Raw genomic sequence first — 27,772 nt, 5'->3', positions numbered from 1 at the left:
CTGCAGTTTTCTTAGTTTGGAACACTGCCTTTACTGTACATACAGTGTAATTTCATGTTTAAATGGCGCATAAAGTACAATGCCTTCTGGAATCTAAAGTATCACACAAACCTTATATAGAGCAAACACTTGAGGATATTTGCACTGTTTAAACTTCCTCCATTGACTTTCAGCTCATGTTACATTTGATTTAACATTTTTCTGTTTGTTTTGAAGGGAATTTATGCCCTCACTCTTTATTTAGGTGAGTTTTTCCAACGTCCCAAAGCTTCTGGAGGTTTTTTGTTAAGCATTGGAGAGATTGCTCTATATTTTGTTTGCAGGTCCTCAGCTTTGAATTACCTTCTGATTTCCCAACCATCACTCATTTATTTAAATCAAAACTTAAAATCTAGTTAAAATGCTAGGTTACAGCACTTTAGCACTTTTGTGTTTAATGGTTTTGTTTGATGTTTTATGGAATGACCTGTATTTTATGGTATGTATCAGAGTTCTGTTAACACTGTCTTAAGGAAGCAGTGGCTGTTGTAACTTAAGGCACTCTCCCTCCTTCCTCGGCTGAATTTCTGTCTGTCTCAGTTGTTTTTTCCCGTCCACACTCCAAAATGTTATCTTAAAAAACTTTTTTTAAAGGCCCTTGTTTAATAAAAAAAATCTGATTTTCTTAGTTTGTTAAAGGAAATGTTTCAGATTTGAGTCATTTGACATGTTTCTATTGGTTGGGTTTTTGCAGCGCATGCTTCTCAGGTGCTGGACGGGTTGGAGCTCTTCTGCTTGGCTGGCCAATCCTCCAGAGTTTAAAAACTGGCTTTATGAAAAGAAGAGTTAGGATGTGGAACTATGAGTGACTAGCATACAGCTGAGTTTATTGCTGCTGTGGAGCTCCTTCTAAAATAAGAAGTTATAAAAGTGGAATCATCTGTGACTCAACCTATAGGTCCTATAGGCAGTTTTTTGGTCCGGATGACATTAATGGATCTTATAATTTTGAGATCATGTAAAGTCCAGTCCAATTATCATCTTAACTTGAAGTCAAATAAATGAAAAAATCAAAGTATTAAAAAAAAACCTCAGTGTGTTTGCATTTAAATTGTTCATAAATAATCGAACAGGAGCCACATGGGAAACCACATCTGTGTCGTGGCCATCAGCTGATTAACATCTGCCTGAACGAGGAAACCATTTTTAGATCCCTTATCCGTTAGTCTCCATAACAACTAAAGAGCAGCCAGACTGACTAATGGTCTGCAGAAAGATGGAGCGAGTCGGGGATAAAATGGCAGAGGTATGGCCAAGACGCAGATGCAGGAGGTAAGGAGGGCAAAGGAGAGGCATTAAAGAGGAAGATGCACAGCAACAAGTGACAAACCAGGAAATGTCAAATATCTGACAAAAATTTCAAAAGAGACATCTTTGTTTACGAGGAGCTAGTTTCAAATTTCTAATGTGCTTCCTTTTCAGCTGTCTTTTGTTTTTTTGCGTCTCTTCATTTAAACAGAAGACGCCTCTCTTGTTTTTCACCACAGTTTCAGTAAATTTCCATTTAGTCAGTTTTATGCTGTATTCTAATCGAGTGTGAAACTGACTCTTTTCACCCAAAGATGAGCTCAGATGAAGCACGTTTTACAAAAGCTGTCAAGAAAACATTAACCAGTGTTAGATTTCAGGGAAAAAAGGATTTATTAATAACACTTTTATTTTATATTCCTTTGAGGTTTGGCGATCAAGTAAGCTGATGTAATTTGTTATGATTATGTAATTCATTTAATATTATTTTTCATTGATTTATTAAATTGATATTGTGCACATTTTAGCTCATTGATTGGGAAATTGATTGGATTGGACTTTTATAAAAGCCAAATTTGGTGTTTGGAACCACAAAATGCACGCTTTGTCTGAAATATCAACATAACCAGCTTCAATATATAATTTACTTGTTGTTTAACCCTGTAAAGCCCACATCATCAAAGAACTGAAAGAAAATGTAAACCCTTTGGTGAAATATGTAAAAATAAGTTTGCTGCATAATTTTTCTTACTAGATATAGATAGTATCAATTATGATACCTTGGGTGATTTTATATGTTTTTGCTCACAAAATTGTTAGTTTTTCATTGCAAAAAAAGTTGGAGAGTTCAGGAAAAGAGAAGCACATAATTTGTAAACGTCTCACCATTAAAATGAGCAGGAAAAGCCCTTCTACTGCCCCTAGTGGACGGATGATCCTCTACATGGCATCAAAGACGGACCAAGAAATATACAATTGGTTTTTATGGAAACTTTGGATCATACCAATGAGATCAGAGTCTCAGAAATATAACATACAAACGGTCAAATAGGGTTAAGGGGCAGAACTGGAGGTTGATCCCAAGTAAAAGTTGTACTTGAATGTTGAATGGGTTTAAAAACATTTTTTCAGTTGTTTTTTAGTTGTTCATTTAGCCTCTCTTGCGTTGCTGTTGGACTTTCCATCAAATTCTGTCTTGTTTTGGGACCAAAAAAAGAAAAAAAATTTTTTTTTCCTTTTGTGATGCATCATGCATTTGGGGTTGATGATAACAAAGTCTTAATAATGTCCCATGCATGAGGCGACCATATCTATTGATGTGTCTAAAAAAACATTTTCCAGTTTGTCAGTGTAAAGTGGTTTCTTTGCAGAATCCAGATATTTGATTTTTTTTCTTTATTGTTGTTTCTATTCTTTTGAGTTCAGCATCTTGGAAGAACTTAAATATTTCCAAAATATTAATTCAGTATTTTCTCATTCTGGCAGCAGGTATCACATACATTTCTAATGGAGATACACATAATGTTTAAAACAATAAACCTGCAACATTTTTAGCAGCTACACCTATTCTGGTCTTGCGAATCACAGTAATCTGGGAGAAGTCTTGAGCTGTGGGAAGGACACTCTTTAGTTCGTGGTGCTTGCAGCACTTAGTCTGTGACATTTGTTGCTTATTAACTGCAACCAGCAAAGCAGAGTCTGTCCCTATCAACTTTTGCATTCTTGCTGCCTCTCCCTCATTGCGGGGTATATTAAATCCCTCTAATTGAAAATCCACATCCTTTGAGAGCCTGTGAGGCAGAAGAGACTGCTTCACCAATACCAATGCTCCTCTGTCTCACCTCGCAGCTGTTCCATGTTTGGCGGTGCCAGGTAAAGGCTCCTTCTCCGTCCTCAATCGATTGCAGATCGTTCCTCTGGAACCACATTTTCAGTGAAATGTTGCAAATAATCATAATTTAGCTCCTGCAATCAGACAGACGTGCAATTCATGGATGTGCTGGTTGCAAGCAAAGCACGTAAACATCTACTGCTACGTTCACACCGAGCTTGGAATCGTGTGTTTGAGCGACCACTTCCATCAAAGTGTCGATGCAAACGCGCGCAAATGCACATTTTCTGTTTGAAACTCATGCTAAATTCCCACACACATTCAGGTGACCATTTCCAAAGAAAAGTCTGTGTAATTGTGCATATATGTGCATTCACGTTTTTAAGTCAGTTTTCAGCGTGCAAAACAAACAACTGAACACACGCCGAAAGTTAAATCAGTTTAACTTTGACCAAGCAGGGCCTCTGATTCGGTAGTGACATATGGTAGCATCCTTAACGAGACCAGGAAGTGCCAACCTTTGAAAGAGTGATCATAAAGGAGAAATTCATACTTGCAGTTTGTGCCCGGTCGGAATTACATGACACCAAGTCTTTCATCCACTATATTACCAAATGTATTTTCTCACCCAGCCAAATGATCAGAATCAGTTGGCCCGGCCACAGGTGTATAAAATCAAGCAGTCATGCATGCAGACGGTCTCAAAAAATATTTGTGAAAGAATGGGCCGCTCAGTGAATTCCAGCGTGGAAATCTCATAGGATGCAACAAATCCAGTGGTAAAATTTCCTCCTAAATCTCCCACAGTCAGCTCATTCAGAACAACATGGAAGAGTTTGGGAACAACAGCAACTCAGACACCAAGTGGTAGACCAGGTAAACTGATGGAGGGGGGTCAGAGGATGCTCTTGAAAAATTCAAAGATTTGAATCAGAATCAGAATCAGAATCAGAAAGCCTTTATTGTCATTGTAACACAAGAAACTTGTGACAACGAAATTTCTGGTGCTCTCCAGCTGCTTAAACAATAAAATAAATAATCTTCTAAACAACAATAAAATTGAGTTTAACTGAAAATATACATATGTACAAAGCTACATAACTATTCTAAATTGCATTATATTGCACTGGGAATTGTTAATATTGCACATTGGCTTCAGATATTGCACGAGTTACAGTTTTTGTGGGATTCACATTTATTTAGGAGGTTGACTGCTCTGGGAAAAAAACTGTTCTTGAGTCTATTTGTGCGAGCCTTGTGGGATCTGTACCGTCGGCCTGACGGTAGCAGTTGGAACAGGTGGTGGTTTGGATGGTGGGAGTCCTTGATGATTTGCCTGGCTCTGCTCGTGTAGCGAGAGCTAGCAATGTCCTCTAGGCTGGGCAGGGGGGAGCCGGTGATTTTCTGGGCCGTGTTGATCACCCTCTGCAGCGCCTTCCTGTCAAATGTGAAGGACCAAAAGTCATAGCTGGAAAAAGCTGAAAGAGCCGACATTTGAATAATGGAATGGTTAAAATAGCTGAACAATTGTAGGAGTTAAGCACCAAAAAAATGGTCGAAGATACTGTAATAAAGAAAGAGAAACTGGAAAACAATAGGTTAGATACTTTATAGCATTCAACCCATGATATAATATATAATAATGAAACGCATACCTCATCGGCCACATTAACTCAAGAGGAAAGACTTAAGGAAAATACTCTTCTGGAGCTTATTTCACAGGCTTAACACTTGCAGACATCACATCTGTGCAGGACAGCATGAGACTCATTCAGGTGTAGTACCTCCCCCAAACCAACAATGACATTACAAACAGAAATAAAAAGAAGTATCTTCCTTCTTAACAAAGTTTCTAACTGATGAACGACAACAGTTATTATTATATACTGACTCTAAGATATCACTCATCACAAATGATTATAAAACATTTTTTAATGTCTTACCCTTTTAATCTCAAAGCACTTTATAAACAAAAAGATATTAGAGTTGCCTTTTTGACAGCAGCTACAGTGAGTACATGCGCTGGTATCAGGAAGAGACATATGTCATATGCTATAAGAGTGTCAAAAACCAATGCTCAGTGCATTCTTGAACATGCTTGGTGTTTACGTGGCTCTAAAACACTGAAAGTCTAAAGCTATGTACACACCGGGCATGTGTGGCACGTTCAAGAACTCACCGATTGCAGGTTCTTTAACACATGTTTAGCAAATACTGTTCCCACTGGACTGTCACTACCCAATACTGACGCATGTACTCACAGTTGGATGAGTCGTGGTGTGAAACGTCACAGCGATGCAAATCTTGCTCCTGGTCTTTTCTTTAACAGCTTTATTCCAATAAATGAAATACTTCTTGCAGGACACAAACTGCAATTATTCATTTCTCCTTTATGATCAATTGTCAAACTGTTGGCACTTCCATGGATTGAAAAGGACGCCAACAATACCCGTTACCAAACACGCGTTCAGTGTACGTGGACCCAAAAACTCGCTTAGCAACGTGTGAAGACAAGACTTTTGAAAGTACAGGCCTGAAAAGTCCACATGTGCACATTAAGAAGGACTTTATTTTGGAAGCAGTTGCTCAAACATCTGTTTAGGAGCCCGGTGGGAACGTAGCATTAAACAGATGCAAGCTTTATTTTCAGGGGTTTTCATGCATTTTTTTCTGCCCTTCTTCTGAGGTGTAAGCATGCAGGAAACATTTACTTTCTTCAGAAGTAAATGAAAAAAAAAGAATCTTATTTATTTATTTATTTGGAACCCAATTAGCTTCCACAGAGTGGTCGATAGTCTTCCTGGGGTCCAAAGTCTTAAGATTCATGGATTTGACAAATTTCATAAAAACCTAAAACCATTTCACAAAATTCACAAATTCATCATATTTACCTTCAGAGATGATAAAAACGAATTCATTTTTGTATCATCGTACCAGAAACACACACCAGCATATCAATAACACACACATTTCCCAACAACAAATCATACAAATCGTTAATAATTCTAAGTAATCCATTTATATTAGTTTTATATTTATAATTATTAAAATAGTTATACCTGAAAGAAAAGGATGAAGAAGAGGAGGATGAGGGGAGACAAAATGTGTGGTTTGAGGGATGAAAATTAATATAGGAGAGAGAAAGGAAGCAGACTAATGAGGCACCTAAGGGAGAGATCAGCAGACTCTGCTGTCCTCTTCTGTCATCCAGAGAGCTGAAGGCCACAGAGGTGTATTTACAGAGCAAAGCAGACTAAACACAGCAAGTTCATATGAAACTTTCAGGGACTCTCATAAAGGCCTGATGTTTCTGTGATGTGCGTCTTGCAGTGTCGTGCCTCTCAACCCTCGGGGTGTCCTGCCCTCCCCTGATGAAGCGGCTTTCTTTGTTTGCCTCTTAAATAGCAGTTGTCACAGGCTTCCTCCCACACACAGAGAAACATAAAAAGTCCCCCAAAACAGCCGTGTTGTTTTCTCCTCTTCCTTTCCCCGCTGGGGGCCGTCATGTCGTTGCATTCGGTATCTTAGCCCTGCAGCTTTCTGGAACAATCTGTGTTAAGAGTGGAAGCCTCCTTGTTGACACAGATCCAAACAGCTTATGAAGCCGAGAGAAATGTGCCATCCATGTGACAGTCCTGATGTGGGCATTGTGTGTGTTTGTTTGCATTTTTTTGTAGGATCCTGGCTGCAGCAGGGGCGCACTTGAACATTTCTGTGGACCTGAGGACTCTGAGGGCCGTGAGGGTTCTGAGACCCCTCAAGCTGGTCTCGGGGATCCCCAGTGAGTTTCACTTACTACTTGGCCTGTTTTTATCCATTTAAATCTGACAAATGTGACCAAAAAATTACAAAAAATGTGAATCTGTCCAAAATCAAACTGTGGAATTGACTGTTTTGTTTTTATCCGATTGGGAATTAAGCCTTAGAATAGTTACTGGAAGACCCAAAATATAGTTTCTTTGCACATTTCCTTGTTTTGTGTGCTTTTTTTTCTTTATTAATAAGCGATATCTGGATGAAACGTTAGATAAGCGCCCATAAAGCTGCACTGGGTATTAAGAAGGAGATGAGAGCTGGGCCTTGTTGACTGCTATTTTTGCTGCATTCACGCCGCTTTGTCGCTGCTTTTCTTTGCCGTCAGCCGGGCAAAAGTGGTTTTGCTTGAAAACTGTTCTTTTCCTTTTCGTTTCTTCTATTTTCTTAAAAAAACATTTGAGCATTGAGGAAACCAATCCCCGGAAACACCCCCTCCCCTGGTTAACAGACTGGGGAAGCTTCATAGTAACAGACAAGTCCAACAACACACAAAGGGTGGAACTAAACAAATATTTTAACCAATTCATCCACAAATGAAAACAAAGGGGAGCAATGAATGAACTAAATCTGCCAAATCTCCAGTATCAACTAAATAAATCCCTTAAACAAATAGTGTCTTTAACTAGAAGACTTAGCATCTCTGCAGTGGTTTGACCCAATCTTCTTCTGATTGGAAATGGTAGTCACCTGAAGTGAAAACCCAAATCAAAGTAAACAAACTGTCACTGCAACAATATAAAATGTTTGCACTTATTAGAAATGTAGTTGTTCACCTTTCGGCATATCCATACACGGGTTGCCTCTGTTGGTTTGGCAATGGTTTTTAAACCGGAAGGCCCTTCCTGACACAACCTCTGTGTTTTATCCAGGCTGGGGAATGGGACAGGGGACCCAGACTTGGCCCCCCTTGTGGCTACATAGTTATGCAGTGGCATGAATGGTTACTGGCCAAGAACTGGATGAAGCTCAGCGGCCTCACTGAGAAATGAACCCTGGTTTCTGTCACAGGAACAGGCAGACGGCTGGATCCAGATGCAGCAGGTTTATTAGCTCAGCTAGAAGTCCACTAAGCTAAATCAGGGGCAGGCAGGCAGGCAGGGGTCAATAACAGGCATGAGATCATCAGAGAGACGGGGTGGTCAGGATGCAGGCGAGGGTTCGGGGCAGGCGGCAGGAGTCAGATACAGAAGATCAGGTCCAGATCAAACCCTCGGTAATGAAGGCAGATGGGACAAACAATACTTTGCACTGACTGTGGATCAGTGCAGAGATTCAGTAGACAGTGATTGAGTAAATGAGAGTCAGGCGTGTGGCATCCCGGAAGTGCACACTGGGGTTGCTGGGAAATGCAGTGCTTTCAGTACTCTTTCAGTACTAACGACTTATTCATCAACTCATAAAAAGCAAACTTATCATTTTTCCCCCTTTTTTTTGCCAAAAGAAGTAAATGTGTAAGCAATAGACTGTGCCATATTCAAAGATAGAGGCGTGTCAGACACAAACTGAACCCATTGTTGAGGCTTCAACAAGGAAGTCGGCTTTACAATTAATCACTGAAAAATGGAATATAAAAAAGGAAAAATATACACCTGGAATTTCCTTTCAGAAAATATTTTCACCAGGCTTTTCAGATTCTCGTAATATCAATAAAAATCATATTATTCATGTGGAAAAAAACTGACAGCGGCTTAAAAGATGCTTAGAATAAAAGCTACTGCGAATTGAGGAAATGTAAATTTGAAAAGCAGGAGTAGAAATAAAATAACTCTTAAAGATTCTTGCTGTACTTTTAGTTAAGGGACTATGACAGTAGAACAGAAGTGCATGGCAGCTTCCTCGTGGAGCTGGAGGGTGGGAGCTGGTTTTCACCCTGGGGAAGCTGCCGCTCCAACATGTGAGTTAAACAGGAGCTTTTGACCTTCCCTGGTTAAACGGAACCAAATGTTTTGGGGTAAAATGAGGATGATAAAGGAATCAGAGGAAACCTGCACACTCCACACAGACAGACCCCCCAGCAGGTGTTTTGAAAGTGGGAACCTTCTTGCTGAGAGGTGACTGGGCCACACTGCTGTGCTGTCCATATGTACACAGAAAAGAAAAGTCTCACACTGAAGCACAGAACATATGGCAACTTAAAGGCTTCTTAATGAGAAATCACAAAAAGCTCTAATTTTGACATTGAATTGACATTCCAGGGACACGGTTTTCCTTCTCTACACACTGCTTTTCTGTTCTCCGCTCTTGCAGGTCTGCAGATAGTCCTGAAGTCGATAATGAAGGCCATGGTTCCTCTGCTGCAGATCGGGCTGCTGCTTTTTTTTGCAATCCTCATGTTTGCCATCATCGGTCTGGAGTTTTACAGCGGAAAACTACACAAGACCTGCACACCTATGTCAGGAATACTGGGTACAGCAGTGGTGGAACTCTCAGTCCTGTTTGTTTCTCCTTTTATTCGTCAGTAATGAATGAATAGAAATAAAAACACCTTTTGGTTTCTCACATTTATCATAGATATGTATGTGTGTATCTGTCAGCGTTCTGTCCATTTTTACGGAAACAATGTCATTTAACTTACCATATATGTAGACGGGAATCACATATTGTGAAAAAGTATTAAAGACAAGGCATATATACAAAGTGTTATTGTTTTAGAATATGTATAACAGCTGTTCATTCATGTGTAAATATCAGATTTGATCTGAAACACAGAGAAGAATGAAACTGTGTCATGATCGTATTTGAATCCAAACTTTGACCGTTCCGTTTTGTTTTTTGTCTTTCTGGGTTCTGATCAGAAAACGAGACTGTCGACTCATCTGAGTACGAGTTCCCGTGCGGCGTGCGCCAGTGTCCCTCCGGCTACACCTGCAACCGACCCTGGATCGGCCCCAACGACGGCATCACGCAGTTTGACAACATCCTGTTTGCTGTTCTCACCGTCTTCCAGTGCATCACCATGGAGGGCTGGACCACTGTTCTCTACAACGTGAGATCTCCGTTTCACTTCTGTTACCGTGTTCAGGAAGAACGGGCAATGAAATGTTCAGGTAGACGAGTCCCACTTTGGAACGTTCAAGTCTTGTTTTATTCCAGCTTTGTTGTTTTTAGATGTAAGTCTGATTGCATGCAGAAAAACAACAATTACGCAAACATAAAATCCTAAATTCTGTCTTTCTTTGTTTTACATTAACCTAAAAATCCGAGACTGCATTCTGAAGGATCCAAGCTTTTAGAAATCTGTGTATCTCTACTTAAATCAGGATACAAAATTCAAGAGATTTATTCTTATCATTAAACATTAAACATTTTTTCTGAAGATCCTCAGCTTAAATATATTTTTTAAGTTATTAAAAAGGCTAGAGGGGCAAAGCATTTGGGGGTTTCACAGATATCGAGGTATATATGGTTTACAAAGTCTGGTGAAAAACAAGAACTGCAGTACTTTATTTTTATTATATATTTTATCATAGTCATGGTTAATTATTCTTTATGTGAATACACCCAACAATAATAATAAAAAGGTTTTCAAATCTTTTTGGACAACAGAAATCTTCCTTTATTAAAATGAATTCTTTTTTATTTTATCTCTGAGACCAAATTAAACTTTGTACAGGGGCGCATAGCCCCCACATGTTAATGAAGTTAGTCTGTCAGTTTTGGTTTCATTGAACATGAAAAAGTTGTCTGAACGTTTTAGACCAACGATGCTTTGGGGCCGACCTGGAACTGGCTCTACTTCATCCCTCTGATCATAATCGGCTCCTTCTTCGTCCTCAACCTGGTGCTGGGAGTCCTGTCAGGGTGAGTCCCGAGCTTTCCATCCCTTTGTCCTTCTTCTTTCATACATGTCAGGCGTTTATTTAGGATTCTTAACTTTTTAAATTCCCACATTTACTATCAGCAAATCAGGAGGTTCAACATTTTGTTTTATTGTTTTTCTTCACTTCAAGACAAACTTCCTGTTAATTGTTTCATCTTAAAGTAATGTTGGTCATTTGTAAAATTACTGGGATTGTCAGTAGAACTGTGTACTAAAATGCAATATTGTTGGCATTTGTGAAAATAAATGAAAGAAGTTGAAGTGAGTGGTAACGGGAGCAAAAGCCCAAATCTTCTCTGGAAATGGGTTTATGTGTGCCGTTGTTCGATCCCCGTATCCGTACTGGAATAGTTCTGTGTTTTTTGGTTTGTTTCTGAAGGGAATTTGCCAAAGAAAGAGAGAGAGTGGAAAATCGCAGGGCGTTCATGAAACTGAGACGTCAGCAGCAAATCGAGAGAGAACTCAACGGCTATCGCGCCTGGATTGACAAAGCAGGTGGGTTGGCGACGGATCACCTCCTCCTCCGTGAACTCAAGAGCTTTCCTGATCGTTCTTGAACTTTTTGAAAACTCTCTTGTGCTGATCAGCTGTTTGTCTTTGTGTGTCTGAATGTACGGCTGTTTTCACACTCAGCCTGTTTGGTTTGGACCAGAGCTCGATGCTTGATGATAAAAAACCCAAAGCCAGTAATTCAGTGAATAATCCTGAAACATTGACCAATAGCCAGTGTGAGCAGAAGAAACTACATATAATATCATAAAAACGGAATATAAAACATAGCTAAAAGACAATATACTAAATGCAAATAGAAATACAGTAGGTAAAGGAAACCAAATATTTTAAATCAGCTGTTTTGTAATCAAATGTTCCTGGTCACATATGATTACGCATTTGAGATTTCTGAAGCTACATTTTCAGTTGTTTTTTAAAGATGACAACACTTGTACTCTCTTTAATTTTAATAGTTTAGCCGGTAAGGCAGAACGATAAGCGTTCCCTGCAGGGGGGGCTCACAGAGATTTCTGTGTCATGAATCCATTTAATGGGAGGGGCTAAACCATGAAGGACCTCATGAGCCAGAAAAGCGGATTTAAAATGTTCCAAACTTAGGAGTTTGTATTTTTCAGGAATGTGACAATGATGGTAAAACACTTTTCAAAGCTGTTTTAAATATTTTTTGGGGGATTTTTACTGTTGGTGTTGCAAAGATTGGGAAAACATGTTTTGGAACAATCTCAGGCGATAAGTTTTGATTTAGTTTTTACTATTTATTAAGAGGCTACTTAAAAAATCACAAAAATTCACAATAACAGGTTTTTAAAAGTCCAAGCAGTATTTAACGTGGTACACAAGGACATTTGCTTAAATTGTATCTCACCTGAATTCATGCCAAGTTTAAATGGGAGAACAATTTCCACTCTTGATTATGATAACAGTTACTCCAGAACCCCTAATTTTTGATTATTGCCCCCCCAATTTTCTGCTTTTTTCCCCCCGATTGATCTCAATGTTTAGGGGGATGATTTAAGCTCATATTTGTTCTTTGGTGGTTGGTAATTAAGTTTATTAGTAGTCAGTTGTTTTATGTTTTGCTCCAACTGACTGCAAATAAAGGCTAATGTAATATCATTAAAATACTTTAAAGTTTGACTTTCAATCATAACAGGAAGTAATGCATGATTAAATAAAATTAAATCAATGCTAAAATAAAGCATGAATTGGGTTTTTCCTTTAGCTGAAGCTGCAAAATTGATTAGATGAATACAGCGTTTTGATTGGATAGAACCCAGGCCAATCAGCAGTCTGTTTGGTGGCGGAGATGTCACAATAAACTGAAACTTATAAAGGCAAAATCAAAGATAGACAGAAAGCAAGATGAGAGACAACGCATCTGAAAATTCTTGTGTTGCAAACGCAAAAGTGTATTTAGAAAGCAAAGAAAAAAATGGAGAGATATTGCACGGATGAGGATTGGTCATACCTGACATTTCTGTACGCATCTCACAAAAATCCTGCACAATTCCTTAAGATTTAACGGGGTAAACTGGAAAATACACAACATGTACTTAGTGGCTGTGTGACATGAGCTTGACCGTATTTTTTATTTTTAAACCTGATGTCAAAGAAAACATATGCATGCTCACATGGGCGGACCCGAAATAAAAAATATGGATTTTCAGTCTATGGATCTGAGGCAGTCTGCTGAAATAACTTTACTTAACATCAATAAAATGTTTACACTGAGCTACTACATTTAAATGTGTCTCCTTTAGGGGGGCTTGAATCTATTTTTTAGTTCACTTTAATCTACAGATTAAAGTGTGAAAGCAAATTAAATGAAATCAATCAGCATCCTCCTGATTGGGTCTATCAAAGTGACTGAGCATGAAGGTGTCCTGAGCAAAGTTAAAGGCTCACAGAAACTACATGTGCTGAGATCTGATCCTATACTGTTTTTCAGAGGAGGTGATGCTTGCAGAGGAGAACAAGAACCCGGGTCCTTCAGCCCTGGATGGTGAGTCAGTCTTCTTCTGAACATTTTTATTGGAAATGCTTTGAATGGATTTGACTGTGTGTGTGACGGTGAAGGCAGCATTAACTCTGTAGAACGTTTTATGGTGCAGGTAAATTTGGCACTTTGGCTGCCTGTGTGACTGTTTGGAAGTAGTTAAGCTTTCATGACAACACGGCATGCCGGTGTGAACGGTTGACGTCTGATTGAAAAGTCGAGGCTTCGATTCCCGCTCTGCCTACCTGTGTGTCGAAGTGTCCTTGGGGAAGAAGCTGAAGCCCACATTGCTTTGGTGGAGTGGTTAGCACCATGCATGCATGTTCTGCAGCCACCAGAATCATCGTGTCTATGTGTGTGCATGGCACTTGTGGTGATAAAGCCCTTTAAAATGTCCCGTTAAATGTCTGTCAGAGTTATATCTGATATTTCATTTTTAATTAATAACAGTTTCCTATAATAGAGGCTGTAAATTTGGAATGACCAAAGCTAAAAAATGTGAAAAAAATGATTGTTTTGGTGAATTCCCATTTTGTTAGAATAAGAATTTTGAATAATTTTGCTTTATCTTGGAATGTTTTAAAGCTTTGAGTTGGCTTTGGGATGACAAATATTTTACAGGCATCACAGCTCATAGAAAAAAACCACCAAAACAGCAAAACGTTTGGTAAAAATCTCAAACCTAAAAGCTGAACTATCAGCTATCTGATCCACAGATGCCACCTGTACTAACTGAGAAAAAAAATGTCATCAGGTTTCACAAGATTTAAGTAAAACTTGAAACAAGAACAAAAAATAAATAAATAATAAATAAAAAAAGAATAAATAAATGAATATTAAATACTTAATAAAATACAAAAATGTTTAAAAGTTTAATAAAATAAATAAAATCAAAAAATAAATAAATCAAAAATAAAGATAAATAAAATGACAAAATAATAAAAAGAAAGAACAAAAATAAACGTACATGAAGTTCTGACCCCATATTCGTGGGGGTTAAGGACCAGAGACATCCACAGAATCTGCAAATACTGGACACCCCCCCCCCCCCCCCCCACACACACACACACACACACTCATCAAAGACACTTCTTAAACATCTCTGATACTTTATCTTCCTCTGCGTATCAGAATATTTCCTGGCCGCTCCAGTCAGCTGATAGCATTTCTGCATGCAGGAGCACAAACTTTGGTTATGGCGATTCAGGAACCGGTGGAACCAGCTGTTGGAGGCCGATGGGCCAGCGTGCTCTTCACCTCTGCCCCTCTTCCTCAGAAATTTCCGCAGCACCTCCCTCAGAGGCAAAAGTCTCATAGAAGCGTCATGAGTTGTCTGAGCTTTTGGAATGAACCGGAGGAGTCATGTGACTGAAAGAAATCTGCAAATACGTGAAACTGCTGGTACTGGAACGCGAATAAGCGCTGGAAAAATGTATTACGAATATTACAAATGGAGCATTTTTAACCTTTTAACACCAAAAATGTCACCTAGATGACAAACGGTCTCTGACATAAGTGTTCTTTCATATGGGGCTTGCACCAATATGAAACATGTTACAAACGGTTGCAAAATGGCCCAAAAGCTGCTTTTCTCTGACAGAGTCAGCAGTTTTGCATTGATTGAATGTTTGAACAGTTGTTGGTTACATTAATACCTATGCTATGCATAGGTATTAATGTAACCAAGATCAAAATGAATCTAAAATGAAATTCATTTTAATTCATTTCAAAATTAATCTAATCTAGGTCAAAACTCATGTCATTTTTTCCATTTTTAACCTTTAATGACCCAGGAAATGCCCCAATGAGATTAAGAATCTCTTTTCAAGGGAGTCCTGACTAGAGGGAAAAATAAATTACATTTACAATAAAAATGTAAACATTTAATATGTAAAATAAATAAAAATAGGAGCTTATGTTGTATTTATATTATACATTATAATTTTCAGCTGATCGTGTTAGAAAAGCCTAGATAAAACAAGTGTATAATCTATCGTGCTGCAAATCACTTATACCATAACTTCCTGAGCAGCACAGAAAGAGCGTCAGTGCTGAATCTGTCGTTAGACACGCCTCCCAACAGACAGCTGAGTGCCGATTTCATGCTCTCAACTCAGCATTAACCTTTCCTCACCAATAAGCCAAAGCAGCTGATTTATTTTCCAGCCTCCCAGAGTTGAGGAGCGGTGGTGCAGACGGTAAATCTTTCTGGTCGGGCCTCACAGACCCGCCTCTGCCCTTTAAAAAAACCATAGGCACCGACTAACGTGAAGACAAAGGCTGACAAGATTGAGGCTGTGAGAATCTGGAGTCATTACAGCAACTCCAGTTGTTTTGCTGAAAATAAATGCAGAAGCATTGGTGGCTTTGATTATACAGAAAGGAGGTGCACAGCAGTTGCCTTAGCAACCACTGGTCTGAAGAGCCACACGGATGTGTGTTTTTGTGAGTGTGTGTTGACAGGACTCAGTCTTCTTGCCTATAGCAAACAATGCTGTGTGCATAGCGGCAACAGCTTTTGTTTGCCTGTGTGTGTCTATGTGTGTTGGATTAGCAGCTTGTTAAAATGTTTCCAAAGTAAAAACGTTGTTGCTACGGAGATTCAAGACATCTCAAAGTAAATGGAAGGTGTGAGTGGATGAAAAGTAGACATGGAGATCAATCACATGAGCATCCTGTATCGATAAGAGCAAAACGCCCCTCGAGCTCTCCATGGCGCCCGTGCCCGGCACAGATTGTCCTTCCAGTGCTTTGCGGCACTGGATCACAGGATGGCATGAACTGTCAGGTTGCCTCAGAGCGTGACTTGCCAGAGGCTTTATTCACATATTTTCTCCAAAATTAATTGATCATTTTTGGTCTCATTTTGCCATATTGGCAACAGCAGCTTACACTTTCAACCAAAATGTCCCATTACGATGCCATGCAGGAATAACAACCCTAAATCCATCCGTCATCCGGTGCAAACTTGGGTTTGGAAAGCAGGGGGTAGCAGTCAGAGCCTCAGTGATCCCCGGCACTCTCTTTGGCAGAAGATCATAAGAAATTCATCATTGAGTTGTGACGCAGAAGTAAACCTCCGCTGATTCCCCGTCATGCCTTTGTTTTCTCTGCCTCCTGCTGGCTTCCAGCTCCTCACATCACCAACCTATCATAAGCAGTGCAACAAAAATGGCAGCAATATCCAGCCGCACAGTTTTGAGTCAGATGCCAGCTCAAGATTGGACTGAAAGACAAACTTTTTGACTTTTGATTTAAAATGGCTCATTTCCAGCAATCAAAGGAAGAATAATGCACAAAACAATACCGTCTGCAGTTATACGTTCAGACAAAGACGTATCAAACTCAACTTAGTTTTTATAAAGTTCATATTTCCTGACTTGAGATGAGGTTATCTTGCCCACATTCTGGAAGTTGGCCTGGGAGGGGGCTTGTCCGGGATCACCTAGCAGCTGGATCTCCATCTGAAGATCTTCGGTCTGTCTTCTGTGGGCTATAGATCTGTATGAAGGAATCATGAGGTGTAGGCGTTCTATAAATCAGGAAGCAATCCAGGCGTTTGCCTTCAACTTCAGGTTACTAAAACTGGAAGTCCGTGCATGGAATGTGATTTTTCATTTGCAGGCTTATTGTCTGTCTTTAAGATAGAGGTACAAATCCACAAATGTCGCAGTTTATTAGTCTGAACACGCTTTTCTGGGACATTTTTACCTTTAAGCTGCTCTGCCTGCAGTTCTGAAGCGAGCCACCACCATCAAACGGAGGGGCATGGATGTGCGTCAGGGGCATCCAGGGGAAGAACTCTACGGTGACATTTCATCTGTGGGTGAGTGGAAATCAGGACGGGTACTAAAATATGCAAGACGGGGTGGAATATAGTATATAGTATAGACCGAAGCTTCTGTCTGCATTTCTCCAAGGCATGCCCACGGCCAGAATAAGCATCAGGAGTGGAAAACGAGGTCCGGCCGCGTATTTTCGGCGTAAAGAACGTCTGCTGCGCATTTCCATCCGGCGTGTTGTAAAGACGCACACTTTCTACTGGACGGTTCTCGGCCTTGTGGCCCTCAACACTCTGTGTGTAGCTATTGTTCACCACAACCAGCCTCTCTGGCTGTCCAACTCCCTCTGTGAGTCCAAAGGCACGCCTACGCAGGATTAACTTGCAGCAAATGAGCTTCCTGAACGTTGTATTTAGATATTTTTGTTGTTTCGTTGCAGACTATGCAGAGTTTCTGTTCCTCGCTCTGTTCCTGACTGAGATGTTCCTAAAGATGTACAGTTTGGGACCACGGCTTTATTTTCATTCCTCCTTTAACTGCTTTGACTGCAGCGTCAGTACTCTTCCTATTTTTTGTGTTTTTGAAACCTCTTCCGTAGCTGTTTCGAGGACTCAGTCCTCTGTTCTGGTCCTGAAAATGTGTGAATACTGTCTCTCATTTCTGGTTCAGGTGATTGTTGGCAGCATCTTTGAAGTGCTGTGGGGCTTCTTCAGGCCTGGAACCTCCTTTGGCATCAGTGTTTTGCGTGCTCTCCGTCTGCTGAGGATCTTCAAAATCACAAAGTTAGTGCAGCAGCTTTAACGATGTAAAGCAAGAAGTTGACTATAGAGTCGTTTTCTTTCCTAACTTAAGCGGCACTAAATGGGAAAACCTGCACAGGGCCCACACAAAATGTCGTGGTCGTAGACCACTCGGTGGAGTAAAAATGTTCATAAACTTTTTCTACGGGCATGCTGCTGGTGAAAGGTTATAGTGAACACACAAGAGCAAGTCGGTGAGACTCAGGCGCCTCATAAAGTTTTTTATATGGGTCACCGCATCATTCAAACACATAAGTGTGTGCAACTTACAATATCCTTATGAATAAATCCCAACACTCTTACCACACGCACAACAATGGTACGTTCCATTTAGTACCTCGAGGTGGCTATATGAGCCTCAAAGGCAGCTGCAAGACACACCTTGGCTCCCCTTAAGATGCAGCCGTGCCGCTCTACGACCCTCCACGGGGTCAAACAACCCAAAATATCCGCATCACCTGTTTGGCTCATTTTTGGGTCCTCAAGGTGTTAAGTTCCATAACTCTGTCTTACCTGGAATCTAAAATGTTATATTTTAAATAGGAGGTTGTTTGGTTTTCTTCTAGGTACTGGGCATCGCTGAGAAACTTGGTTGTCTCTCTGATGAACTCTATGAAGTCCATCATCTCCTTGATTTTCCTGCTCTTCCTCTTCATCCTGGTCTTTGCGCTTCTTGGCATGCAGCTTTTCGGCGGCAGGTAACATCAAAGTGTTGCATTAGATTGCCGGTTGGTTCTGCTGCCAAACAGCGACCCGTTCTAGGTTTGGAAAGACTGACGGCATTAAACTGATGCACATAAAGAATAAAGAAGAAGCCAATCTGACCTCAGAGAACCGACCGTGTTGTGTTTGTTTCACAGGTTCATCTTTGAAGACTACACTCCCACAAACTTTGACACCTTTCCTGCCGCTATCATGACCGTCTTTCAGGTCTGTCAGTGGATTTCCTCTCACTGCACCACCTGTGCAGGAAAACATTGATTTACAGCCGAGCTCATAAGAGACGCCTGGAAGGCTTCCATCAGTGACACTGGTGTGACAGTGTGCTGCTGTGGGTGTGTCTTCATCACAGATCCTGACTGGAGAGGACTGGAACGAGGTGATGTATAACGGCATTCGCTCTCAGGGAGGAGTGAAGTCTGGCATGTGGTCCTCTGTGTACTTCATCGTTCTGACTCTTTTCGGAAACTGTATCCTCCGTTGATCTTCCTTTGAAGAAACACAACTGGAAGTGCAAACTAGACACTTTTTCAGATCCATCTTTTTAACCGTAGCAGTTATCAAAAGACAAATGTTTGTTTCTTGTAAAATCTTTATCTTATTCCTAATGATAGTTGAGAAGAAAAGGTTGATTTACTGAATCATTGACTTTTTAGAATGATGCTTTGAGTTCACTAGAGTCCTAAATAAAATAAAAATGTTGATTTTTATGGCGTCTTCACATGGCGGCAGTCAAACATGGAGCCCTACATTAAAACTTAACACATCTAAACAACCAAAAAAAGAATAAATAAATAAAGAAATGATCAAAGTTGTAGTAAAGTAAATAAGGTGGAAACAGCACAATAACAAAAAGATATGTTTGTGAAAAATGCCAGAGCCGGGTATCGAACCAGCGAGCTTCTGCACCGTGGTTCCTTCAGGAGAGGCTGATCAGCTGACCTGAGGCCCCAGGTTGGGTGTAGGGAGAGAGAAACGGCAGTGCAGGACTGTGAAGCCCTCGGTTATCCCGTTCAAACGATCATTTTGTGAAGGTCGTGGCGCCTCTTGACTCCTAGAGTTTATGCTGTGTGCCTCCTTAACAACACTGGGACCAGACACTCTGCTGAATGTCTTCTTGGCCATTGCAGTGGACAACCTTGCTAATGCTCAAGAACTCACCAAGGTAACCACTCAGTCAGAAGTAAATATGAATGTGATTCTGTGATAACAGCCACGATTGTTTAAAACCTCTGAAAACACAAAGTCAAGCCATAAATCCTCCGTCACATCAGATCAGCTCAAACGGCTGTTTTCTGTCTTTTTCTTCCTCTTTTCTCAGGATGAAGAAGAAGCAGAGGCTGCGTTCAATCAGAAGCATGCCATGCAGAAGGCCAAGGAGGTCGGACCTTTGTCGTCTTTCATGTCTTCAGAGTAAGTGCCGTATGCAGCCTCCTCTTCCTCCTGCTCCAGCCTTTATCTTTTCCTTTCACCTCCACTTTCAGCTCTTCTGAATTATGTTCAAAGTCAAACTACAATGTGCAATCAGGAGCCTTTAAAACCAGGTCAAGAAAAATATGTTCAATTGATTTCGACTCCTGGAATCCATAAATAGATCTTTTTAGAGACATTTTTGTTTATTTTAATTCTAAGCAACAACAATCTTTTCTGTAAGTTTTTATTTTGTTGTTTTTATTGAGTATTCTTCATTTTATGAATGAAAGTCTCAATGAAACCTAGATGTTGAACTAAAACTAGTTTTGTGGAAACTAAACTTGATGTTGGACAAACATGTAAAAAATGAATTAGTTTTCAAAGCCCCGCTCCGATGAAAAATGTGTTTTTGGTGTTTTTAACATCTTGTGGAATTTTTCTCATGCTGGAGGACAGATTTCAAGAAAATTAAGCTCAAAATTGCATTTCTGAGTATTTATTCAAATCGGTGTAAATCAAAAATGGACTAAAAAATGAAAAAGATTGTGACGCAGAAATACGTTGGGCGGCAACAAGCTCCCTGCTCTGCTCTATTCCGATGCATCCATTTGTAGACGACTAGAGACATGTACGTCTTTGTTTTCCTCGTCCGAGCCGACATCGGGCTTAAAACTGTACGGCTGAAGAGCTCCAACAAGCCTTTTTAAAAAATATCAACTTTTTATTGCATCAGTGACAAAAAGGCTGTAAGCTAGCAGGAGAGCATGTAAAGAAATAGCTCTCATTTAGGGATGATGGGAAAGGGGAGCAGGGTTACTTCATGCCAACAGTCAACTCAGAGGTGACTCTTTAATAAGCTTCTGCCACTTTGCAGAGACGATGTTCTGGAAAACAACCCATTTGTTTGTCATAATTAAAAGACCTCTGGAAACACTTTGAAAACAGATCAAAAGATGATCGGAGTGGGACTTTATTAGAATCAGACATTGAACTGAATCCTGAACATGCGTAAAATTGAAGTGATTGAGCATTTTGGCAGAGACATCCAGCTGGGATGATCAGTCAACTGAGTAGCAACACATTCAAAAGTGGCGTCAAAGTGCGCCACCATGTTTTCTGGCCTGTAGGAGCTTAGAGGTCAAGTGGTGGATCAAGTTCTTCCACCACAGTCGGACTGCTTCATCTTCACCCAAAGGTCAAGCCTCTGCTCGCCACAAGCTCTGTGGTCAAATAAGTCTACTTGGCCACTTGTTTCCCCTCTGGGGTGAGAATAGCTGACACAGTTGCCGTGGTGATATCTGAGTCTCACCCGGTGATCATGGCTGATCATGGCAGAGCTGTGACTGCTAAGAGAGTGTGAGGAAACAGTTTGGCAAAGTGATGTGAGCTTGCTGTCTCTGTCATGAGGCGTGGAGGTGCATGTGCATGAACAGGACTGAGGACTTCTTCTGAGGAAGGCACTTGTTGCATGGGCATGGAGGAACTCCCATCCTTTTGAATGCAAGATTATGACATGTTTTTATGTCTTGATATGTTTTTTTTTTACTGTTAATCAGCTTTTTCTGTGTAAAAGCTGCGTAGCAGTTCAAAACTATAATTAAACTAGAACTGTGTTGGTTGGCTGGTTCTTGAAAAGAGCCTACAGAGGAATGTGGTCTGGATTCTGTTTTAAGACTGGACCCTCTGCACTGTGAGGGTTTTTCATCAGCTGTGAAGACCTTAAAGAAACCGGCATGCTTGAGACTATCCATATTGCCATGCAAATGCATGCCAACACAATCAAAGGAAGAAAAACAGAAAAGATGCACACTCTTAACCTTTATCTGGAAAGGAAGGCTAAATCGAGTAGCTTTGAGTGTGTGATGTTTTTCTTTCTCTGTCAGAACCTAAAATCCTCCTTGTTTTGTACATTTTTCTGGATTTTCTTTGACCTGTGCGGCCTTTTTCCATACCTGCTTCATCCTGTTCAGGGTTTACTGGGGCTGCAGCCCCTCCCAGCTTTGCTCGCGTGAGCTGGGGTCCACCCTGGACAGGACTATCCTCTTTCAAGCAGATAACTTACCAGCTTAGCGTTGGTTCAGCTTCACCAGCATGTCCTGGAGGAATGTGGTTACTGTGAGTGCTCTGAGGTGGCAGTGATGTTCAGAGCTGCATCCCAGTGTGGTGATTTTCTCAAACGACACTTATCAAACGTCTGCTTATGGAGCCCATCTCCCTGCATCCATCTCCCAGACTGTCTGCCTATCGATGTTGCACTGACTTGTTGATGTTTATGAATGTTTTTAACTGTTTCTGAAGCCGCTGCCATCCTGTTTGTCGATGTGGCTTCAATGGAGACGCACAGCAAAGCAACAAAAGTCACTCGTTTGAGTTGTTAAATGTTGCTGGGGGCATTAAAAGGTGTTGATGAAAAGAAAAACAATGAGAAAATAAATAAAAAATTATTATTCTTGAGATTTTCCATGAAGAACATAACCAGTGAGAGAGGCTGCTTTGCTGTGGGTCTCCGGGTCTGTTGTGTGTCTGCTCACAAAAGCACTAATGTCTTGTTTTCAACCAATCGCTCATTGATAAAACGGACCACACAAGAGTCCACGCACCAGTAAGTAGCATCGTACGTTCAGCTTTTTGACTCTCTCACCACGATTGCTCGGTTTTCATTCCAGGGTAAAAGTCCCACGCTCATCCATCCATCCATCCATCCATGCTCTGTCCCGTACCGTACCTAACCCAACTCTCTTTAAATTCATGGTCTGTTGAATCTATCCAACAGATTTCATTCTGCATCGACCTCCTTTTGTTATCGAGTTCACACAAACTCCTGACTTGGTTAATTTATCACCGGCATCTTCATTGATCCAGTAAAAGTACTTTGAATTCGCAGTTTTTTTGTGTATTTTTGTTGAAAGGGGGGAAATGATATCATCAAGTTTATCCAGTTCAACAAAGTTTTAACATTGACCTCCTTACCGCTGCATGCAAACATTGTTCTGGATCAAAGCATAAAAACTGGGCCATTTAAAATATTCAGCGATGTTCGTGTTTTGATGTTGAATGCCAAACGTAAAAGCTGTAAATGAAAGGACATTTTCATGACACGTTAGCTTGATTTCTTTATTTTTCATCCTTCCAGGGGAAGCCGGAGGAGGCGGCCTTACCTGTACAGGAGAAGAGCCATACACCGCAGCCGGCCTACCTACTCCCACTCCCTGGACGAGGACCAGGGCAGTGTCAGGGACGGCCGCCCGCCACTCAACCCTACTAACTCTTTCATGTCCAGGAGGGAGAGGAGAAAGAGGATGACCATGTCGGTGTGGGAGCAGAGGACCAGCCAGCTGCGACGACATCGGCAGATGTCCAGCAGAGAGATTCTGTTTACCAGTCCCGGCGAGGAGAAGGACGCTCTGGTCCAGGGTCCGCATGAACACCCGCTGTCTCTGCACCGCAAGGCTATGCAGCATACGCCATCAGGGGGGGTGAAGGGCTCAACTGATGCCCAGGCGTCCCCAACCAAGAACCAAGTCACGAGTGCTGGTGTGTCTGTGGACGTGGCGTTGGAGGCCTCCCTCCCTGATGATAGACCTGAGCCCGCCACGTCTCTGCTGGAGCCAGAACCCCCGGATCCTCCCGCTGGTTCTGGACTCATCCCAGACGGCAATAAGTTAGGTGTGAACCACAAGGCGGACCACGAGTGCCGAAGCCCCCGACTGAACGCAGAGCGGCAGCACCGGGCCGTGAAGAAGTTCAGACCTCCAGATAACACCGAAAGCGGAGGTCGCGTTGAGATCCGCGGCAGGAGGACGGCTCTTCTCTGTGACCATGAGCAAGGCACCAACGATCAGTCAACCGGCTGTCCCACCGGCGGCCGAAGACGGAATCAAGATCAGGAGGAGGAGTCAGCAGAGTGTGAAAGGAAGGAGGGGGAGGAGCCCAAAGAGGAAGAGCACAGGTGAGATAAAAGGACGTTTTCCTCAGACAAATATTGAAGATGCTAACAAACGCTTAGGAGAAGCGAAAACATCTCCCAAAATTATAGTACAGCAGTTGTACATTCATTCAAAGACGTGTCAAACGAAAAGGGAAGTGGAAGGAAGCAAATTCATATAACCCCCCCATTGTTCTGCCATTGACATTCATGCCATGATTTATCATTATCATCACTTTTATCAGACATCTATGCTTTACCAACCCAGGTTCAGGTCATTAGAAAAACTTAAGTATCAATAAGCACATGACAAAGATGAACTACTCAGTCATTGTAATAATAATTAATCAAGTATCAAAAATATGTGCAGATTATTATTTGTTAGAAAAATCATGACTTTTTGGGGCAAGTGAAGTGATATAATTAGAGATCAATCACTTTAAACCATCTTCAATAATTAACTAATAATAATTAAGTTCAGTTTGACCTTCATCCAGGATACCGCGTTTAACAGAACACACAAAATACATGTTCATGTTTATGGTTCAGTTTTCAAACGTAACTCATAAATCACTGAAATGAGCCACGTTTCTTGAGGAAACCTCCATCTCCATGTCCCTGTTGTGAGCACTTTTATTCTTCTGCAGCCATTTTATCACAACGGCCTGGTTTCTGTTTTCCCAAACTCATTTCAATTTTAATTTTATAAATGCCGTTTGGATTTCCCTTAACATTGAATAGTCCAGGGCCTGTTTATTCTTTTTTTCTACTTTAGAATTTACTGTAATCATTTATCTTTTAAGTCCCACTCCAATCATCTCTTTATCTATTTTAAAAGCGTTCCAAGTATTTGTTTGTTTTTTACTATGGTTACGTTATTTTGAGCTTAAATTCAAAAACCTGTGTTATTTCTTGGACAAAATTTATGCAGAGCCTAACAACCTAACATTATTGGTTTAAATAAAAGGGTTAACAACAAAAGCATTTTCAAACAGCTCCTAAATGATTACGATTTGAATGCAGAAAGACTCAGAAATGTAAATTTAAGCTTAATTTTCTATAAATTTGTCCTGTAGCATGAGAGAAATGCTACAAGACCATGTGGAAAACACAAAAAACAACATTTTCATTGGAGCGGGTTTATAAAACTGTTTTTTGTTGCAGTGCTTGACAACCATTTTTCTTAGTAAAACCCCAGCTTCTTCTTTTTTACAGATTTTTATTCATTATATAACTCACAAATTCCACAAAAACCCTGAAACTGTCCCAAAACCTTATGTGGAATTGTAAATTTTGGCATCTTTTTATGCAAAAAAAAATGATATTAAACTGTTTCTTTTTAAATGTTTTATAACAAAGATCAGACGTGAGAGACTATAATAAAAAATGTATAAATCCCCAAACCAAAGCAGAGATGGTGTCAAAACAACATTTTAACACATTTTTAAAAAGTGAATTTCCACTAAACTATACAGAAAGTTTCAATGATTTATTCCCCGGGGAATCACAGTTATGTGTTTAACACGTTATGTTGGTTTTATACCCAAAATTCCAAACTTTTTGAAACTTTGACGTTAAATTTTGAGTGAAAACTATAATAATGGGACAGGTGGTGTAATTCCTACGTCATTGTAAACAAGCCATGAGATTGGAAAACCAATGGGTGAAGCAGGAATGATGTCACTGAAATAAAAGCTTTACTTGCCGATCTGAAGCTAATTCTCCTGGGATTTGTGTGTTTTGTCGTGCATTTTTGACACTTTGACTTGTGCGTTGGTTTGTTTTCACCGTTTCCAGCAGACGGTGTGATCAAAGCAAAGGAGGGGAACCAATGCCACAAGAAATCCAGAGTCACAGCAGCGACCCAACGTCTCAGACGCAGGAAGAGCCTCCACCGGCGCCAAATGTGTCCCCCCCTGCAAACCCAGGGGACACGGAGGTGGGGCAGGGTCAGGACACACATCCACTCAGCTCCAGCGTGATGATCGAGGTGCCCAACATGCAGTCTTCTCTAGAGCTTTCCACAATCTCAGGTAACTCTGCAAATTTGATCAAATATGAGAAAAATCTGGAAGAACGAGGTGAATCCATTTGGCAAAGCAAATCTCCACCAAACACCAAACGTTTCTGTGGATTCAGAGGATTGTTTCAGTTTGATCAAGCAGAAGCTTTCTTCAACTTTTGACAGTCAACAGCAAAGATCCTGAAAGGTGTAAATCCGAGAAGGAGGAAGAGGAGGACGAGGTGAAGCCGGCCAGCACAGTGAGGCCAGACAGCATGTTCATCTTCAAACCCGACAACCCGTAAGAAGCTTTGTTTAACCCTTTCAACACCTAGGACCAGACTGACATGATGGGATCAGAAAGAATTCACATAAACTACCAATATCTCTGTTTCATTCATTGCTTTAGCAATCATCTGTAATTTTGTGGCTTTAATGATAACTAATTATACTTAAAAAGTATAGAACACAATTACCGACTCTATCTGACTCATAACTTGCTCTAAATAAATTAATTTAAAAAAAATCAGTCTAATCAGAGCATTTACAGGGTTTACTGAAACAAAAGTGTTCCTTGCCCTTTGAAAAGTCTAAATAATAGTTTGATGGCAGAAAGAATGTCCTGTTTAAATAACTTGCCCTTTTCTGTAAAATCCATTACTTTGGAAATCCCATCAGCCACATGTGAATATCTAGGCAAACAAAAAAATGTGATTAGTGCAAAATGTCTTGCAGAAGTAGTTAAATTAGAGCAGGAGGACTGTTGTCATATTTCCTTCAAATTTTTGCACGTTTCAACAGCATCATAAAATATTCTTATCGACTGTATGAGCAGTCAGTGGTTCATTTATTTGCAGATTATGTAGAAGGAAACGTTTATAAAACAGTTGTGGAATAAATAAAGTCATAAACCTGCAGCTTTTTTTCCTGCCATTTGTTTCTTTGTAATAAACTAAGAACAGAATTAAATGATTTGTATATCCAGCAGAGATCAGTCTGATCACATGACCGTCTCTGCTCGTCCTTCAGCGTACGGCGAGCTTGTCATTATGTGGTGAACCTGCGGTACTTTGAAATGTCCATCCTGCTGGTCATAGCTGCCAGCAGCATAGCGCTCGCCGCAGAGGATCCTGTCGCCACGACGTCTGACTGGAATAAGGTGAGGGTGTAAATAATCGACAAGCAATTTTATCTGAGCTCTCTCTTTCATCTGTTCCTAAATTTCAGAAAGATGCTGGTATTATTTGTAAACCTTAATAAATCAGTGTGGAAATATGTTATTCTTCTTTTTCAAAGGCTTTATTGAGTTTCTGTTTTAAGCTTTTTCTAATCAACCTTTCAGGTCCTACGTTATTTTGATTATGTGTTCACCGGGGTCTTCACGTTTGAAATGATTATAAAGGTGAGCAAACAATGACTTCGTGTCAAAATGTCTTTCAGATCCAGGAGACGTTATTGTTGATCATAACTATTGTGTTGTTATTTTTGAAGCTAAAAGCCTTAAAGTCACACCGCCACTATGTACATCGATGGAGTGATCTTTATGCACACAAATAAAAATATTAAATATTTGATTTTTTGCTTTCACATTACTATTATTTTTTGCTTTTAAAAAGTGTTTTTGCTTTTGCAACACAAATGTTTTTGCATGCGTTGTGTCTCATCTCACTTTTTTCCCATCTTTAATGTTGCTCTCATAAGTTTCAGACCAATTGCGCGTGATTCTTGTAAGATGTATAAGCAAATTTGTGGCTTCCGTTTCACCTATGTCCATGTGTTGTATAACTTTTGTATCGAGTAGACAGCACACATATCATGTTAAAATTATGTAATTGATGCACAAATCACCCATAAAATGCATAGAAAC

General features: G+C 40.4%; 1 protein-coding gene across 2 annotated transcripts in view; it reads left to right on the top strand.

Moving 5' to 3' along the window:
• The window catches only part of LOC101163316 (voltage-dependent R-type calcium channel subunit alpha-1E), a 117,184-nt gene that overhangs the window by 66,159 nt on the left and 23,253 nt on the right, over positions 1-27,772 (top strand). For both annotated transcript variants that reach the window (XM_023954611.1, XM_023954610.1), the window contains exons 6-25: positions 6,796-6,899; positions 9,182-9,340; positions 9,730-9,920; positions 10,632-10,735; positions 11,134-11,249; positions 13,216-13,269; positions 16,982-17,089; positions 17,184-17,393; positions 17,485-17,597; positions 17,715-17,827; positions 18,412-18,543; positions 18,706-18,775; positions 18,918-19,035; positions 19,663-19,730; positions 19,887-19,978; positions 23,112-23,927; positions 25,701-25,936; positions 26,092-26,206; positions 26,935-27,064; positions 27,248-27,307. In XM_023954611.1, coding sequence (XP_023810379.1) covers positions 6,796-6,899; positions 9,182-9,340; positions 9,730-9,920; positions 10,632-10,735; positions 11,134-11,249; positions 13,216-13,269; positions 16,982-17,089; positions 17,184-17,393; positions 17,485-17,597; positions 17,715-17,827; positions 18,412-18,543; positions 18,706-18,775; positions 18,918-19,035; positions 19,663-19,730; positions 19,887-19,978; positions 23,112-23,927; positions 25,701-25,936; positions 26,092-26,206; positions 26,935-27,064; positions 27,248-27,307 — 3,109 coding nt within the window. The remainder of the gene's footprint in view (positions 1-6,795; positions 6,900-9,181; positions 9,341-9,729; positions 9,921-10,631; positions 10,736-11,133; positions 11,250-13,215; positions 13,270-16,981; positions 17,090-17,183; positions 17,394-17,484; positions 17,598-17,714; positions 17,828-18,411; positions 18,544-18,705; positions 18,776-18,917; positions 19,036-19,662; positions 19,731-19,886; positions 19,979-23,111; positions 23,928-25,700; positions 25,937-26,091; positions 26,207-26,934; positions 27,065-27,247; positions 27,308-27,772) is intronic.

This window comes from Oryzias latipes, chromosome 4, assembly GCF_002234675.1.
Source record: "Oryzias latipes chromosome 4, ASM223467v1".
Classification (NCBI taxonomy): domain Eukaryota; kingdom Metazoa; phylum Chordata; class Actinopteri; order Beloniformes; family Adrianichthyidae; genus Oryzias; species Oryzias latipes.
Note: the sequence above shows the minus strand (reverse complement) of the source record. Positions and strands in the feature narration are given on the sequence as shown.